The sequence below is a fragment of the Acomys minous genome, assembly GCF_964271855.1.
Source record: "Acomys minous genome assembly, chromosome: 7".
In the NCBI taxonomy this organism is placed as follows: domain Eukaryota; kingdom Metazoa; phylum Chordata; class Mammalia; order Rodentia; family Muridae; genus Acomys; species Acomys minous.
Window position 1 is genome coordinate 81,225,616 of NC_140488.1, and position 17,205 is coordinate 81,242,820.

At 44.3% G+C, this 17,205-nt stretch overlaps 1 protein-coding gene across 1 annotated transcript; it reads right to left on the bottom strand.

The window, feature by feature from the left end:
* Window positions 1-242: 242 nt before the first annotated feature.
* Window positions 243-7,177, bottom strand: LOC311601229 (uncharacterized protein). The gene is made up of 3 exons (XM_084788619.1): window positions 5,715-7,177; window positions 3,379-3,597; window positions 243-1,873 (listed from the first exon to the last, which is right to left on the bottom strand). Exon 1 carries the CDS (start codon window positions 7,153-7,155, stop codon window positions 6,046-6,048), a length of 1,110 nt encoding a protein of 369 aa, XP_084644745.1. The 5' UTR covers window positions 7,156-7,177; the 3' UTR covers window positions 243-1,873; window positions 3,379-3,597; window positions 5,715-6,045.
* Window positions 7,178-17,205: the final 10,028 nt, after the last annotated feature.

Here is a 17,205-nt window from a genome sequence, read left to right on the forward strand (position 1 = left end):
GTTCTATTTGTAGGTTGATGATGTCATGTCTTGATTTTACCTGTATAGTAATGGCTTGTCAATTCGCATTTCTAGTCTGGACCGTATTCTACTCATAGCATCAAGCTTTCAAAATCGTTACTGTGATGCTGAATAAGAAGTCTAAATTTCACACACTGAAACGGAACTTCTGACCACAACTAGCTCCTTTGGTATCGGAGGCGCTTCAACAAATAATTGGAATCACTGTGTAGGCTGTGGCATAGCATTTTTTATTTATAGGAATCAGGCTAGGGAAGTGCAGAAGAAAAGAGTCAGAGGATGAAAGCAAAGTCATTATCCATCAAGAAATCACTAAGAGAAGCTACTGGAATCTATGGAGGGCTGTTGCTTCTGTCTCAGAGAGTGAACCTGATTCCATGGTGGGTTAGCAATGCAAGCAAGCTGAAAGAAAAGTGGGGGTGGGGGTGGGGGTGGGGGTGGGGGTGGGGGTGGGGGTGGGAAATAAAACAAAAGAAATCAAAGACCACTAGGAATATACAAGATTTAACTAGAACCAGTGAGGACAGTCTTGCCTTGAACCTTGATGATAGAGCTAACCTATAGAAAGCTCTAATTCCCTTCTCATTGAGCTGTATAGAAAACTGGCCCTGGATTCAGGAAAGCGGAGGGAAGAGATCCAGTGGGAGCTGAGGTTGCAGCTGTTACCTACCCCTGCCCCATATCATCACTGGAGCCTGCTAACAGGGTGAGGTACCAGGTCATCAATGATGTGTGTGTGTGTGTGTGTGTGTGTGTGTGTGTGTGTGTGTGCGCGTGCGCTGCAGTGATGCCTGACACCTGACATAAACCTTTAAGGTGTAATGGCTGATGCTCCAATTCTGCCTTCCAGATTTCATCAGTTTTCATCCTGACCTCCTTTACCCTAGAATTCTAGCATACTCAAGAGGTCATCAGCCCATACACCAGCAGACAGATCTAGAGGAAAGGAGATTAAGAAATGTAGTTCTGCTTTGGATAAGCTAACATAATATACAATTGCCCATGGAGTATTCCCATCTCAGGAAATGACAACTTCATCATGGTAGTTGCCCAGGCCAAAAAACTATGAGTTAGGGGATCTGATTTACTAAAGTGTCTGCTCATGAGTTTTGTTCATTTTAAGTCTGATTGTTCATTTTCTTATTGTTGAGTTTTAATAACTTGTTGTATACTGGGGGTAACAGTCCTTTGTCAGTGAAGACTTGCTTTTCACTGCTCATTTTGTCAAACCCTCTGAATGGTATACTATTACATTAGATAGTCTAAACCTTAAAAAAAATTGCTCATTTATAAGTACCTTTCCAGCTATGGGAGTGACCAAAGTTGTCAAATAGAATTTTAATTTTAACAGGGGACCAATGGTTAAATCAGCTAATATAAAAAGTAATTTGCTTTATGCAAATTAAAAAAGAATACTCTGGAAAAAATAAATCCACTCCATTTTCAGATGGCCATACTGGCTGAGAGCTGATTTTGCCCAAAGTTGTTTCCTTAAGGCAATAGAGCTCCTATTTACCACTAAGACTGTTATTTAGTTTTTATCCCCCTAAGATCCTTTTGTTTGATGGAGTATGGGAAATATTAGGTCATAAAATAGAACATGTGTAAGAAAATGAAATTTTCTTGTCTCATGAGAAAAATACATTCCTCTAAGAACTCTATGGTGAAAGAAAATGTTTGGCTGCCAAATAAATCATTTTAGTTATTTTCTGTCCCAGAGAAGGAAGATGGATCCAAAGGAACTCAGTTCTACAAACTGTTGAGTCTTTTCTTGATCAGGGGTATGCATTTCCTGTTTTGAAGCTTTCCACATAGGATTGAAAGTTGAGCTCATGGCTTGAGTGGGTTTTTCCTGTTTAAAAAAGAAAGAAAGAAAAAGAAAATAATCATTTAGGACATAGTTTAGGAGTTTCACCTATGAATCCCATATGAAGGTACCTTTGAATGTGTGAGGTCCTGAATGTTCATTACTAACAGCACCAATTTCTACCAGGCTACCTGTAGGAACCACATCTGTAGTGATGAGGATGGACATAAGAGCATGAGGTCCTCTCCGTGAGAAGGGCCAAATGAAGCTGTCAAGTTGGGATTGGGGTGGGATTTACTCCTCAAACAAGCCATTCTTACATGAGTGAAGAGAGCTGACTATGGTTCATTTATTTTTTCTTTCAAGCTTCCCATTTTTCTTTCTTTCTTGAAAGAACCCATGTTTGATTCCCAGTACTCATGACAGGCAGCCTGTAACTCTAGCTCCAAGAGATCTTACACCATCTCCAGGATGCCATGGATACCAATATTCCTCATTACATATGGTACACACACACACACACACACACACACACACACACACACACACACACACATTAAAAAAAAAACCAATTCTTTAAATCTACAAAAAAAGGAAAGGAGAATATTTTGGAATTACTCTGTTTTACCCACAGCCCCAGTGGAGAGAGGTCTAGGTGAGAAAAAAATATATGGACAAAAAATTTTTGGACTTACAGGAAAATAGGAAGGCGAGAGCTGTCTCTGGGAGGACTGGAGAGCATGGAGGTTAACATGGGAGAAATAGTGTTGTCTAGAGTTACACAGACACTAACATATACAAACCTCAGAAGTTTTGTCAGACTTGCAGAAATTAACTTGAGGGGTACGACAGGAATGCTCTTGTGACCGTGTCTATCCTCCAGGTGTACAAACACTCCACGTTCCCAACATGCTTTGTGTTTCCTAACATCTGTTCGCCATGCTTTAAAACCAAAGAGCATGACCAGGAGGAGGCTTGCCACTTCTCATGGCCAAGGAGAAGGGCAGCAGCAGGAGCGCCAGCTGCTGGATACCCTAGCTCCTCATGCTACTTCCTGAGCTCAGTTCTCCTGCCTACTTGCCTATCAACAAAATCTCCAGCTTTACGGGAAGGCAGCTCTTGGGACTTTATCTGTTGGATAGCCCCTCCAGGACTCTTCCAGTCTTAGCAGATCTAAGAGCCATCTAATGTGAACACCCTAGGGGGAAGGGCTGGAATTCCAAAGGCAAACAAAGGTCAGATGCACAGGCCTGCCTGAATACAGGTCTTAGTCAACAGCTTCTTGCCTGATTCCAGGGGCCTTGCTCTGAAAGCACATTTTCTCTGGCTTGATAGATGAAAGTAGGAGTCTGACTGGAAGTTTTAAACTCGGGGGTCTGTGAATAGACTCCAAAAGGTCTTTTCTGAGATCTCGGGGTTCTAATTTGTTTTATGAGGGCACAAGGCAGGAGGAGAGAAACCATGGGGTGTCTGGGGAAAGAAGGAAAGAGGACCTTGCTGAGAGAAACAAATAAAGCTCTTGTGGAGGTGAGAAGACACATTTTACCTACCTTACAATGTTGTCATTGAGTGGAGGAAAAACCACCACCCAGGAAAAGACCATGTGCCATGTGGAAATGTGGGGTGGTGGGACAAATTGAGTCACCTGGGGAACCACCAAACGAACAGGAAATCCAGCCATTAAATCTTCATCCCGAGCCTGAAGATCAGATGCCATTTCCAGTCATTTCCTTTTGTAGTTTTTTCAGATGGGGTGATACTCCAAGGGCCTGTGGATGATTTAAGAATGAAAATATAAAATGATAGGTTAGCCCATTCAAAAAAGGAAAGCCAGGATCAGCACAGGTCCTCACAGCTGCTGTTCAGTCAGCCCAGTGTCCCCAAAACCATATGACTTTTCTTAGGAAATTCAGGGTCTTAACATCAGAGCTGGTGAAAAATGTCCTGGAATTCAGTGACCACCCCTGCCTATTTGTATTCTCATTCATGTTTATGGGTCCTCACGATCCCAACACTGACAGTGTTGTCAGTGGCAGGTCGGGGGTAGGGCAGTGGGGGAGGGGAGGGGGGATTGTGTGTGGGAGGCGGTGATTTGAAATTTTTTTCTTTACTCAGAATTTTCTCCTGAGTCATAGCAGATGATTTACTGTTGGTAAGGACCTTGAACTCATAATAGTAGGTCCTCCATAAATAGAAGCTCTATGTCCCATAAGAAAGGTAAGTGCTTCCTAGGGCATAGAGAAGCAAACACTTGGAGAAAGACTAATCAAAATCATTCTGCTTGATGATGCTTGGCGTCATCCTCTGAAGCAGAGGCTAGTCACTGAAGTCACCTGGGGGAGATTTTAAAACATAACAGCATGTATTCGCCAGAAATTCTGCTTCACGAACCTGTGCTGGTGACTGGATGATGGCCACTTTCAAAATATTCCCAGGGGCTTATGGCTAATATTCAAATACAATTGAAAATCAACTTTAGGTATAGGCCATGCTACCCTGAACATGTCCAGTCTTGTCTGAACTTGGAAGCTAAGCAGGGTTAGGCCTGGTTTAGTACTTGGACTGGAGAAACAACCTTAGTAGTTTAGTTACTTTTCCTAGTTCTATTTGTCTCTTCTAGAGCAAGCTAGTCCAGTTTCTCTATATTACAGATATGAGTAAATTTATTAATTCAGTGTGTGTGCATATGTGCGTGCATGCGTTAAGTGCATGCTGCGTGCTGCGTGCGTGCGTGCCTGTAGGCGTGCATGCTCTGTTGAGTCTGGGTGTGCCACTGTGTCTATGTGTGTGTGTGTAGAGGTCAGAAGTTCTCTTCTTCCTATCTGGGGTCCAGGGATTGAGGTCAGGTTGTTCCCTGGCAAGTGCCGTTCAGCTGCTGAGCTAGTTGAGAAGCCTAAATGATTTTCTTAGGTGCCCAAACTACATCGAATGGCAGAGTGTGGCAGCAAAATTTGAAATCCCAGCACTTGGGAAGACTGAAATGGGAAGATGAAGGTTATCCCGGACCATTCAGCAAGACTTTGTTTCAAATAGGGGGGGAAAAAAAAGGCCGGGAGATGGCGCACTGGGTTAAAGTGCTTGCAGGGAAGCATGAGGACCTGCGTTTGAATCTACAGAACCCACAGAATAGCAAGACAGGTAACAGGAACACCTGGAACTCCAATATTCCCAAAGGGTGATGGGAGGCTGAAAAAAAAAAAAACCTCCCAGAAGCCTGAGGGCCGGCTAGCCTGACATATGCAACAGAAAAACAACAGACACCCTGTCTCAAGCAAGGTGGGAAGCAGATGGTCACACCCAAGGCTGCTTTCTGACCTCCACATGAACGCTGGGCTACACATGAGCCCACATGTTCTTTATCTCTCTCACACCTAGGCTCTCTCTCACACACACAATCTTAGAACTCATTTCATTTTTTTTTTTAAAGAATCAAGTACTTCATTTAGCTCACATCCTCTTTTGGCTAGCTACTTCTCCGGCAACAGTTTGAGCCCCCCCCCCCCCCCGCCCCCGCCCCACTTCATAAGAATGTTACAACCGACTGTATCACTGTATCGAGTGAACCAGAGCCCCAAACCAGGCCTTTTGAAACAGTGAATCAACAAACAGCAAAACCCCCAATCAAGCCTGTCTTTTCACTTAGGAAGGGCCTGAGGGTCACAGGATTGAAATTCCACCTTCTAACCTGGATACACTGCAAACACCAACACCTAGCATGTTAGAAATGAAACCCAGCAGTGTCTGATCGCTGGCCTCTTCCTGTAGGAATGGCCTCACTCCAGGATTCTTAAAGGAAGGTGTGTTTTGGCTTCTACTTAATTTCCCAAAGAGATACACAAATCTACCAAAAGGGATAGAAGGGGGCAGCATAAATCAGCTTACTCACAAGAGACTTTCCAGTGTACCGGCTTCGGACTGTTGAGAAACTTCACAGTATTTCAAAGTGGCAAAATCCAGGGCACCCAGAGAGGACAGTTCAGCAGTGGCTTAGTGCTGTGGGTAGGTTTATGCAGAATGCAGGCACACACACACACCTCTTTTCTTCAGGATGTAAGGCAAGCCGCCAAGACTCCGATCATCAAAACAAGTTCTTGTCTATATTACAGTGCGTGGAAGAGGAGAGGAAAAGATGCTTTCATAGAGGGCGAAAGAAAGGCGTACATTGTGCAGAAAGTCCGATGGCTAAGCCAATGGGCAGCAGCTGGGGCTCATGGCCTTCAGGCGCTAGAGTCCTGCTTTTCGTCTGCAGAGGCCTCAGTGGCAACGGCTTCCTCCATCGAATTTGCTGACTCCTGTTCTTCCTCCTGTTCTTCCTCCTCCTCGAAGTAATCAGTGTTGTAGTAGTCAGCTTCATAGTAGATTTCCCTCTCCTCGTCTTCCTCACCCTCCTCTTCATAGTCAAAGTCATAGTAGATGTCTTCGTCTTCGTCTTCATCTTCTTCCTCCTCATAGTAGTCGTCCTCCCACTCCTCCTCCTCCTCATCGTCATCCTCGTAGCAGTAGTAGTAATAGTAATAGTAATTTCCTTCATCGTAGAAGTTGCCCACATTAATGAGGTAGTGATAGTAGTCCTCATAGTAGTTGTCTTCATAGTACTCATCCTCATCTTCATAGGCATAATCATCTTCCTCCCCTTCCTCATAGTAGTCACCATTGTACGCATCCTCCTCCTCCTCTTCCTCCTCCTCCTCCTCTTCCTCCTCCTCCTCTTCCTCCTCCTCTTCTTCCTCCTCCTCCTCTTCCTCCTCCTCCTCCTCTTCTTCCTCATCCTCCTCCTCATCCTCCTCCTCATCCTCCTCTTCCTCATCATCTTCTTCTTCATCTTCCTCCTCCTCATTTTCCTCCTCCTCCTCTTCCTCCTCCTCCTCTTCCTCCTCCTCTTCCTCCTCCTCTTCCTCCTCCTCTTCCTCGTCCTGGGCCTCCTGGTTGCCCATGCCCTCATTCTTGTTCTCGCCCTTACCTTTATGTTTTTTCTTGCCTTTTTCTTTGTTCTCGTCTTGGGGATAGATGTCGGAGTATTTCAGCACGCACTCCTGCATGGCCTGGAGCTGCTCAGCACAGTCGGATCCCTTGGCTTCTTCGTCATCGTCGCTGCTGTAGTGGAAGCAGGAAAAGGCCGACCTGAAGTGCTCTCCACAGGGGCCGCCGGCCATTCCTCCAAAGCAAGAGCAATTCCAGTTGATGTCTCCGTTCGGCAGTATCAGTCCGTACTCCCCATTGGAATCACTGGGGTCGTCAACCACCAGCTCAGCATTGCTGGGGCTTTCTTGGTCTTCTTTGGTCACAAAGATGACCCGATCCTTCCCTTCCTGCTGGCTGTAGGCCATGGCAGCTCTGGGTGCTACCTCTCAGTGCTGGTGCTCACGACTAGCAGCTTGAAGCTCCGAGCTTGCAATGCTGGCAGGCGTGGCTGTAGCTCTGTGCACCTTCAGGCTGTGACCTCCCACTCCCTTCCTCAGGCCTAGAGGGCGGTTCTAAGGCCAGCACCGACCCGCCCCCTCCAGGCCTGCTTGCTGCTGGCCCTCAGTATTTTTCAAAGGAAAACAAACCTCCTGCTGTTTGGATGCATACCCCTCTAAGGTCCATACACAAAAGGTGGGTCCCCGGGGTGATGCTACTTACTGGGAAGTCCCTGTGGATTTTTAAGCATCCCTGTGGAAAGTAATGGAAGTTCCTTAGGTTATTGAGGGCATGCCTTTGAAGGGAATAATGAGTCTAAAATCTCTCAGACTCTTTGCATCCTGAGTGATGATGTGACTACCCTTTCTCTGACATGTGCGGGTGTCACGGCCATCCATTCATAGACTTGAATCTCCAGAACCACGAACCAAAACAAAATTCTCTTTAGTTCCTAAGTACCTTGCATCAGGGAATTCCTTACAAAGCTGGCTCATCCATGATCCCATCTTTACCTCCATCAGCTAATTGCAAAGTTGGCTGAGCATAAGAATCATCTGATAGCTTGTTAAAATTAACAGTCCTAGGTTCCTCACCTGAACATTCTTGTTGAGTAGGTCAGCGTACGGTCTTGGAATCTTGTGATTTTTAGTATTCCATCAATCAATATGATCTGGACAATATCCTAATTCTGAAATAAGGTGATTGTTGATACGTCATAAGTTAAAGGAAATAGGGACTGCAAAGGAAAATTAATATTTCCTTTTAATGATTGTTCAACTGAGGGACAGACAACAATAAAGAACGATGACCAGCCAGATGTGGTGGCGCATGCCTGTAATCCCAGCAGAGGTTGGTGGATCACTTTGAGTTCAAAGCCAGCTTAGTCTATAAAGAAGAGTCCAAGGCATCCAAGGCTACACAGAGAAACCGTGTCTCCAAAACTCCAAAACCAACCAACCAAACAAACAGAATGATGGGAACCCTGCTTTATCAAAAACGCAGGCCTGAATTACAATCCTGCATTTCTTATTTTGTTTGGTTATTGTTGTTTTAAAATTAAACAGGTGGTCCTTTCTGCTCCAGCACCAAAGAAACCACAGACATGCCTTTTATTTTTTTTTTTTTAACTTTGCAAGTTGAATTCAGTTATAGCTTCCAGAATGGAAAATGAGTTGGCCACCCATTGCAACTCACAAAAATGACAATCAGCCTCATAGCCATTATGTTGCCTAGCCCAAGCCTGCTAGTTTCCGGGGAAGAAGGCTGAAACTATTGAAGACTTAGGTGACCCAGCTGAAGTATAGCTCAACAGTGACTGGTCTTGAAACCTGTGATTGAGCCGGTGACTCATACCAGCAGACTTTTGAAGTCTACGCTCCAAGGCATGCTCAGAGATGGGCTTTGAAAAGCCAGGAAAGAAATCCTCAGACGCCAGGCCTGAAATCCTGTTCTTCCACCCGCTGTCTGTGATAAGGTCCTTGTGAGTTTCACTTTCACATCTGCACAGAGGGGACAAGGAAATTCACCCTACCCTAGCTAAGGAGAGTGGCCCTCTCTGCTTTTCTCAAAACTACTATTATCAAGATAGGATCTTGCATTGGTTGACAGCCGCAGGGGTGGGTGGTGGCTGGAAGGGGTTGCATCCTGAAACCCCCACCCGTGGTGGCTGTGCTGAAGTCAGGGCCTTCTGCGACACAAAACTTGGGTTTTCTTCCACATGAGTGAGATTGGAAGTACCTAGGCAGCTCACCGGGTTAGAAAGCCAGAGGATCTTTATTATTTAGGATCTGTGCAGTGAACGAAACTAAAGCAGCCAGTCGTTTCACAGACGCGCTCAGCACTGAGGAAACAGCCTTCTTTGTTTTTTGGCAGAAGCCTGTGCTATCAGAATTTAGGAGACAGAGACAGGAGGGTTAGGAGTTTAAGGCCAGCCTTGGTTCTGTAGCCAGTTCAAGGCTATATCCTGGGACGTGTGGGACCCGGTAGCAAACAGCAACATCAAAGGGCTGATGAGGTGGCTCAGTGGGAGAAGGCGCTTGCTACAGAAGCCTGATTATCTGGTGCCCTCCTCTGCTGTGTTCTGCCTCGTTCTCTTGGGACAAGGCCTTTTGCTAAACCCGGAGTTTGTCTTTCTTTGCCTAGGCTGGTGGCCTGCAAACTTTGGAGACCCTCCTTTCTTATCCCCTCTCACAGTTTCAGTTTTTAGATCAAGATCTTTGTATAATAATTTTTAAAAGACAATAAGCAAGGCTTTGGAGAGATCAGTGTGGCTAGAGCTTGAAAGGAAGACACTAGAGAAGGCAAACTACCTCAGGATTGAACTCTGGAAATCTGCAGAAGGCATTAACATCTGCAACCCCATGCAGATCCGTGTGTGTCACCAAGCCAGGGAAACAGACTCTGAAGGCATCAGGTGGAAAGTTCTTAGGTATCATACAGGAAGGACTTCAATCTTTTGACTCCTGGAAGAACCCTAACCATTGAGCCATCTCGCTCGCCTCCATCTCGCTCGCCTCCTGTAGGCTGTTCTTATCAGAGCTAGCCTCCTAAAGCTGAAAAACAAGCCTTGAAGGAATCAAACTGTTTCCACACAACTTCATCCTAGAGAAGATTTAGTTACAAAATACTAAAGTAAGCCTTTTTCATTTAAACAGAATGACCCAGCACGAAACAATGGCCCTAGTGTCTGGCATGGAATCCCTGCCTGCTGTGATTATGAGAGACTATCTCTGCTCTTAGGAAATACGCTGAAATGTTTAGGCCTCAGGGACTGTGGCCGGTGGGGTTGGCAAAAGGAGAGGGTAGAAGATGAGTAAAAGTCAATCAATGTTAGTACAGGTTTTTTTGTACTGTTTTTATTTTTTACAACTGTTAGGTTGAAATTATTAATATTCCAAGTTTATATAAGCTGTTGAATGCTTCTTGTATTTCAAAAAACACATATAATTTGTACTATTTAGATCATGTGATGATGGTGCTCAGTCTAGCTACAGGAAAAGTATATAACTTTTAATTACCAACTTTTACACAGAATAGTATGAGGGGGCACTTGCAAGGGCAGATAATTGCAAAAAAACAAAAAAAAAAAAAAGGAAATTTAACAAATAGATCTTTGTGACAATGATGGAAATTCTTTAATTATCAGTCATTTTCTATAGTTTGCTTAAATGAGAAAATTTCAAGCATACTTCTGATCTGGTGCTTCTGCTTTCCATTTTTCATTTTGTTTAAAAAAATTATGTGGATGAGTGTGTGTGTCAGCATGGGTTTGTGCACGTGAGTTGTGAGCTGCCCAGTTACCTCTAACTCCCGCTTCAGGGGATATGCTACCCTCTTTCAGTCTCTGCAGGTGCCTGCACTCAGGCCTTTCTGAAGCAAGTACTCTTAGCCACCAAGCCATCTATTCACTCCTCCCCTCCTTAAAAAAATTTTTTTTTTACATTTTTAGATAGGATAGTGTCATTATGTAGTTCAGGATAACTGTGAATCCACAATCCTCTGCCGCTGAAATGACAGGTTTGCACCAGTCCACCTGGTTAATGTTGTTATTGATGAACTGATAGAGTGTAGAGCCTTTCTAAGTGTTTGGAAAAATCCGACGTCCTATATAAGGCAGAAGTAATGGTCCTTGTATGAGGCAACCAGTGATAGGAGGATGTGTTCCTAATTTCAGTAAGGAAGAACGTGGGGCGCCTAAACCCTGTTGCAAGAGTGAGATCCAGACACGTCCAGATCCTGAAAAGCTCATCTTGAGACCCACAGAGGGTAAGGATCTTTTTCTCCCTGTCCTGGACCTACATGTCTGGGTGCACGTAGTCTTGCAACCCCCACCTCCACTATCCTTGAGGTAGTCACGTAGCCAGGTGACCAGGTTTCAGGTTTCTTCATAAGGACCTGTTCAGCTAGCACCTGGAATTCCTCTCCGTACAAATGAAGTATTCCCAGCACCTCGGCCTTAGACAATGTACACTCACCCCCAAACCTCTACCTACTTCTCCAAGGACTGTATAGCCCTTATTCCCCCTCCCCCAGCTCTCACCCCTACCCCCAATAGAGAAAGCTATTACTGGAAGAGCTGTGTCAGAGAAGGCTTTCTCCCCTCCAGGCATTTACTGCCAAACCAGATCCTGCTAACCCTCCCACCTAGCTAATCATCCGTTCCTTCAAGTCTAGCATCTGCACTCCTCAGTGCCTGGGTGCCCCAAGGGAAGAAGCAGGACTGGGCTACCGAATGACAAAAGAACAGGTTCAAGTGAATCCAAAAATACAAAAGTACTCCATGCTTCATCACGTCCACATGCTCTTTCCAAGTTGGGGACACATGGGCCTGTTACACTCTGTGACTAACTACATTTAATTTTCATCATCACGTGAGCCTAACGGATGCTAAGATGACAAATATAAATTCTTTAGTCAGCTTGAGGTTTGTGGTACATGGAAGAAGACCCTAAGATTTGATACTGGAAGAGTGGTGAAGGAACTATTATAGAGCGTCAAGCAGGTGGACTCGTTTTTATTTTTGATATTTAGGAACAAATTCAATCAAAATAAGCATGCTTTTGGCACTGGGTTTGTATTAATCCTCCGTCTCCCATCCAACTGCTAACCAAGGCCAACCCTGCTTAGCTTCAAAGGCCAGATGAGATCAGGCACATTCAGGATAGTATGCCCATAGATATATCTTTTTTCTTTAAGAGCCTGGAAGCTTACCCCTCTAAGGTGTCTGAAGAAGTATTCATTGAATATTCTTCTGCCTCATGGTCTATTTATTTGCTTTAATATGAAACTTGTTTCCATGTTAGATCTTTCATAATCACAAACATTTCTTAGTCCTATAGGCTTGCTTAATTTGTTTTTTTTTTATTTTTAGACCCTGGCATGGTAACACATAACTTTAATTTTGGGACTCAGAAGACAGAGACAGACAGATCTCTGGGAGTTTGAGATCAGCCTGGTCTACCTACAGAGTTTCAGGACAGCCAAGGCTATATTGTGAGAGAGACTTTATTGAAAACAAAGAAAGAAAGAAAGAAATTTTATTTAAGGATATTATGAAATTTAGTTCCATCCATAGATTAGTGAAAATGTATAATTCAGACATTTTCAAAATTCCCAAATCAAACATAAACCCAGTGACTAAAAGCAACAATTCTTGCCCTGGGGGGGAGGGTAAGTAACTAAGAGGCCAGTGGCATGTAAAGGATTCCGCAGTGCATCAGGCCTAGTGGTCCTCAGCTCTGGCAGTACATTATAGTTATATTGGGAGCTTTAAAACATCTTATGAAAGTAGAAGTGAAACTGTTTAGGGAACAAAGGAGACTAAACGGGGGGGGGGGGGCAGAGGGTAGCCAGGTAGAAGGGAGGATGCTCAGAATAAATTACATACTTATACGAAATGGCCTTATGTGACAACAGCAAGAAGGAGGAGGAGGGGGAGAAAAAGAAGAGGAAAAAGAAAGAAAGAAAGAAAGAAAGAAAGAAAGAAAGAAAGAAAGAAAGAAAGAAAAAGAAGAAGAAGAAGAAGAAGAAGAAGAAGAAGAAGAAGACCTCATGGCCAGGAAGTCAAATTGAGTTGGCTGTCAGCAGCTTTTAAAGTTCTCTGGTTGGTTCCCATATACCACCCCAAGGCTGAGGAACAGTGACCTTGAGTAAGATGTGATTTTTAAAAACCATCCTATGAAGTGAACATTTCAAATAATAAAATTGAAGAACTGATCTTAGATTGTCTTATAGGCATGTATAAATTATAACTCAAAATTCTGTCCTGTGTCAAATGCAATTTCATATTTATTGAGTTTCTTTTAGGATATAAAGAATCACTTTTAAAAAAATCACTATAAATTTAAGGAATTCTGAGTTTTCATGAGTGAATGAATAGAACTAATGCACACAAATAATAGGAAACACATCCGCTAGGCTTTGTGACACGGGCCTGCAATTCCAGCTACTTGGGAGACTGGGGCTGGAGGAGCAGCAGACAGCATTCAAGGCCAGCCTGGGCAACTTAGAACATGAACAAACAAAAGGTGCCCCCACAGCCATTGTCTAAACTCAGGAAATTACAAGGGCTCTATGAGCTCTTTGTTAGGAGCTGGAAGCAAAGTCTAAATATATGGTTCTTTTTCTTCTATTAAAAAAGATTACTTTTATTTTACCTGTATGCGTATTTTGCTTGCATGTATGTCTGTGCATCACATGCATGCCTGGTGTCCATAAAGAGCAGAAGAGGGTATAGGATCCCCTTGAACTGTAGTGTGTGATGTTCGAGAGGATCCTGGGAACTGAACCAGGCTCCTCTGCAAGAGCAACAAATACTCTTAACCACTGAACCATCTCTCCAGCCCCCAAATGCATAGTTCTTCCATGCTATACCACTGTTCTCTTTAAGACTAAATACTGACCATTTCAGAGAGATGGTCATCTTAACATAGTGTAAACTTAGAGGGTTTTTTTTTTCTTGTAGGTGAAAGTCACTATATGCAGAAAAACAATTGCAATGGTCAAAGGCTAATAAGAGTGAAGACCTCAGTAGAACAGTGGATGACATTAAGGATCTCAAGGACTACTTAGGAAGGGAGCATATCCAAAAGCTTTGACACTAGCTTAGGTGGGTTTCTACTGCTGTGATAAACACCCTGGCCAGAAGCAACCTGGGGAGGAAAGGGTTTCTTTGGCTTTCAGTTACAGCCGATCACTCAGGAAGGCCAGGGCGGGAACTCAGAAGAAGCAGCAGAAGCCTGGAGGCAGAAGCTGATGCAGAGGCCATGGAGGGGTGCTGTTTTACTGCCTTCTTCCCCATAGCTTGCTCAACCTGCTTTCCCCAGGACCCTCCTGCCCAGAGTGGCATGACCCAAGTGGGATAGGCTCTTCCATGGCAATCATCAATCAAGAAAGTGCCCTAAAACAGATAAAATAAAAGCAATACCCAAACCCAAGCAAGCAAGCAAGCAAGCAAGCAAACAAAGGGTAACCAGCCCAGAGAGATTTTGCTTCAAAATTGAAGAGAAAATAGAAAGAGGGCTGAAAGAGGGCCAGGGTTGCAGCTCAGTGATAGAATCCTTGCCTATCATGCATGAGACCCTGAGCTCAATCTCCAGAGAAAGAGTGAAAAGAAAAAAGAAAGAAAACATATTATTGCTAAACCATATTAGCAGTTTAAAAAAGAAACTTTCATTTCGGCTAAGGCTTGACCATTAGAGAAGACTTTATAATAATGTGTCTAATTAAGCCTGGGAAAGGGACTTGCCCATTTTCTGAAGCTGCTTAATGGCCTTGCTCTCCTCAGAAGAAAGTGGCTTTTCCAGTTTTTTGCTCAGACTCTGCTATGTCTCCACTTATATGGCAGCGTCTCTACATAGAGCACTTTACTTGGACCTCATCCTACTTCCCCGCCCTGCCGCCATGATTTCCAGCATCAACTGACCCCACTGAGCCCCTCTCGGTCTCACAACCCACGTTTCTGCCCTTCCTTGGAATATCATGACAGGCCTGGTTCTCCTGTTTGTTGTCTCCACAGGAGCCAGGCCTGCAGATGCCTTGCTATTTGCAGGAATGGGAGACAATGTGGAGCAGTGGTTGAAGACAGGCTCTGGAGCTGGGCTGCCAGGGCTTACATCGGCCCTTTCCTTAATGTAACAGCAAGCCAGTTGCTTTACTTCCCTGTGCTGGTTTGCTGGACTGCTGCATATTCTGATAGGACTTGCCCCAAGGAACCAATAGAGATCTACACCTCCTTTCCCCTATAACCTTCTTTCTCTCTTACCTAGTTGTTGGAGGGCTGGAAGGGAGGTAGATAAACCCAATAAAATACCAATAATAATAATAATAATAATAATAATAATAATAATAACAACAACAACAACAACAACAATAATAAGCCAACAGATTCAGGTTGTGAGCATCCATGTAGAACATCAGGTGTGACCAAGCACACCTGTAACTCTAGAGCTGACACTTGGGGTACGGGTGAGAAAGGAGGGTCTCCTAAGTTTGCAGGCCACCAGCCTCGGCAAAGAAAGACGAACTCCGGGTTTAGCAAAAGGCCTTGTCCCAAGAGAACAAGGCAGAACACAGCAGAGGAGGGCACCAGATAATCAGGCTTCTGTAGCAAGCGCCTTCTCCCACTAAGCCACCTCATCAGCCCTTTGATGTTGCTGTTTGCTACCGGGTCCCACACGTCCCAGGATATAGCCTTGAACTGGCTACAGAACCAAGGCTGGCCTTAAACTCCTAACCCTCCTGTCTCTGTCTCCTAAATTCTGATAGCACAGGCTTCTGCCAAAAAACAAAGAAGGCTGTTTCCTCAGTGCTGAGTGCGTCTGTGAAACGACTGGCTGCTTTAGTTTCGTTCACTGCACAGATCCTAAATAATAAAGATCCTCTGGCTTTCTAACCCAGTGAGCTGCCTAGGTACTTCCAATCTCACTCATGTGGAAGAAAACCCAAGTTTACTTTCAGTTTATCCATACATAAAATGGGGATGATTATAATGGAATTTCCCCAACTAGTTATGAGGAACTAAACAACGCACACAAAGGCATCAGTGCAATGCCCAGTGCAGAGTAAACCATAAAGAAATGGAAATGCTTATTTATAAATGGTAATTTTTCTCCTTTATAGCCCCATCAACAAAAATCATTCGAGTGATCTTGGGAGCCAGCTCAGTATGTTTCCCAGGGAGGACAGGTAATGAATATATGGACTTTATTCTTTGCTGCCTATCTCCCTTGTATTGATTCTGCTCTCAGAGCATCCCTCTACTGGAGAATGCAGTGCTCTTTCTTTCTTTCTTTTTGGTTTTTTGAGACAAGTTTTCTCTGTCCTGGCTGTCCTGGACTCGCTTTGTAGACCAGGCTGGCCTTGAACTCACAGCGATCCACCTGCCGCTGCCTCCCCTAGTGCTGGGATCACAAGCATGCGCCACCACTCCCCGTACAATGCTTTTGTTAAGGTATTTTAAACAATATAGAGGCTGTAGAGCTTGGTCTCTTTCCTTCTGCACCCAGCACATTGTAGCTATTGTGCATTCAATAACTTCATGGTCTTGTTGGGTTCCCACTAGGGCCAAATATAATTCCAGAAAGCTGCCAAGAGCGTCTTGAGAAAGTCCCCATTCCCTTAAGGAACCTGATGCAGATGGGTTGTGCTATTTATGCCTTTCCAGTGGGGAAAGAAGAAATTAGCAACAGTGGAGTTTAGCCTTATCAATACCACAGCCATATCTACTGTGTCCTGTTAGTTACAGTGCCATATTATTTGGGCCTATTAATGGGGTCAAGATGATCCCTTCGGTCTACTGGGCTATTCTTCAAGCATTGACTGGGCATCTGTTACATATCAGATGCTGTGGTATATACGTAGACAAACAAAGTAAGATGGCTGCCCTTTAGGCATCTGTGTGAAGATAGCTCAGTGTTTGGTTGGTTGGTTGGTTTTTTTTGCAGGATCTGACAGTTTGAAGAAGTACTTCTGTCCTCTACTCATAAGGAACTGTACTTTTGGCTTTTGTTCCCAGTTCTGGACAAAGGTCTCTCAGAACATGTGTACGTTCCTGAGTGATAAGGTGCTAGCAGGATATTTGGTTCTGGTGTTTTACCTTTGGCTTCATTGCTGAGTCCAGGCCCTTAGTCCCTTGCAATAGCCTGAGCAATGGGGGTGATAGAAGATTCTTGTTGCTTTTTAAAAAAAAATTATTAATTTATTCTTGTTACATCTCAATGGTTATCCCATCCCTTGTATCCTCCCATTCCTCCCTCCCTCCCATTTTCCCCTTACTCCCCTCCCCTGTGACTGTGACTGAGGGGGACTTCCTCCCCCTTTATATGCTCATAGGGTATCAACTCTCTTCTTGGTAGCCTGCTATCCTTCCTCTGAGTGCCACCAGGCCTCCACATCCAGGGGACATGGTCAAATATGGGGCACCAGAGTACGTGTGAAAGTCATACCCAACTCTCCACTCAACTGTGGAGAATGTCCTG

Excerpts from the sequence above, each read along its gene's own strand:
- LOC311601229 (XM_084788619.1), bottom strand. The coding sequence starts at position 7,155 with ATGGCCTACAGCCAGCAGGAAGGGAAGGATCGGGTCATCTTTGTGACC.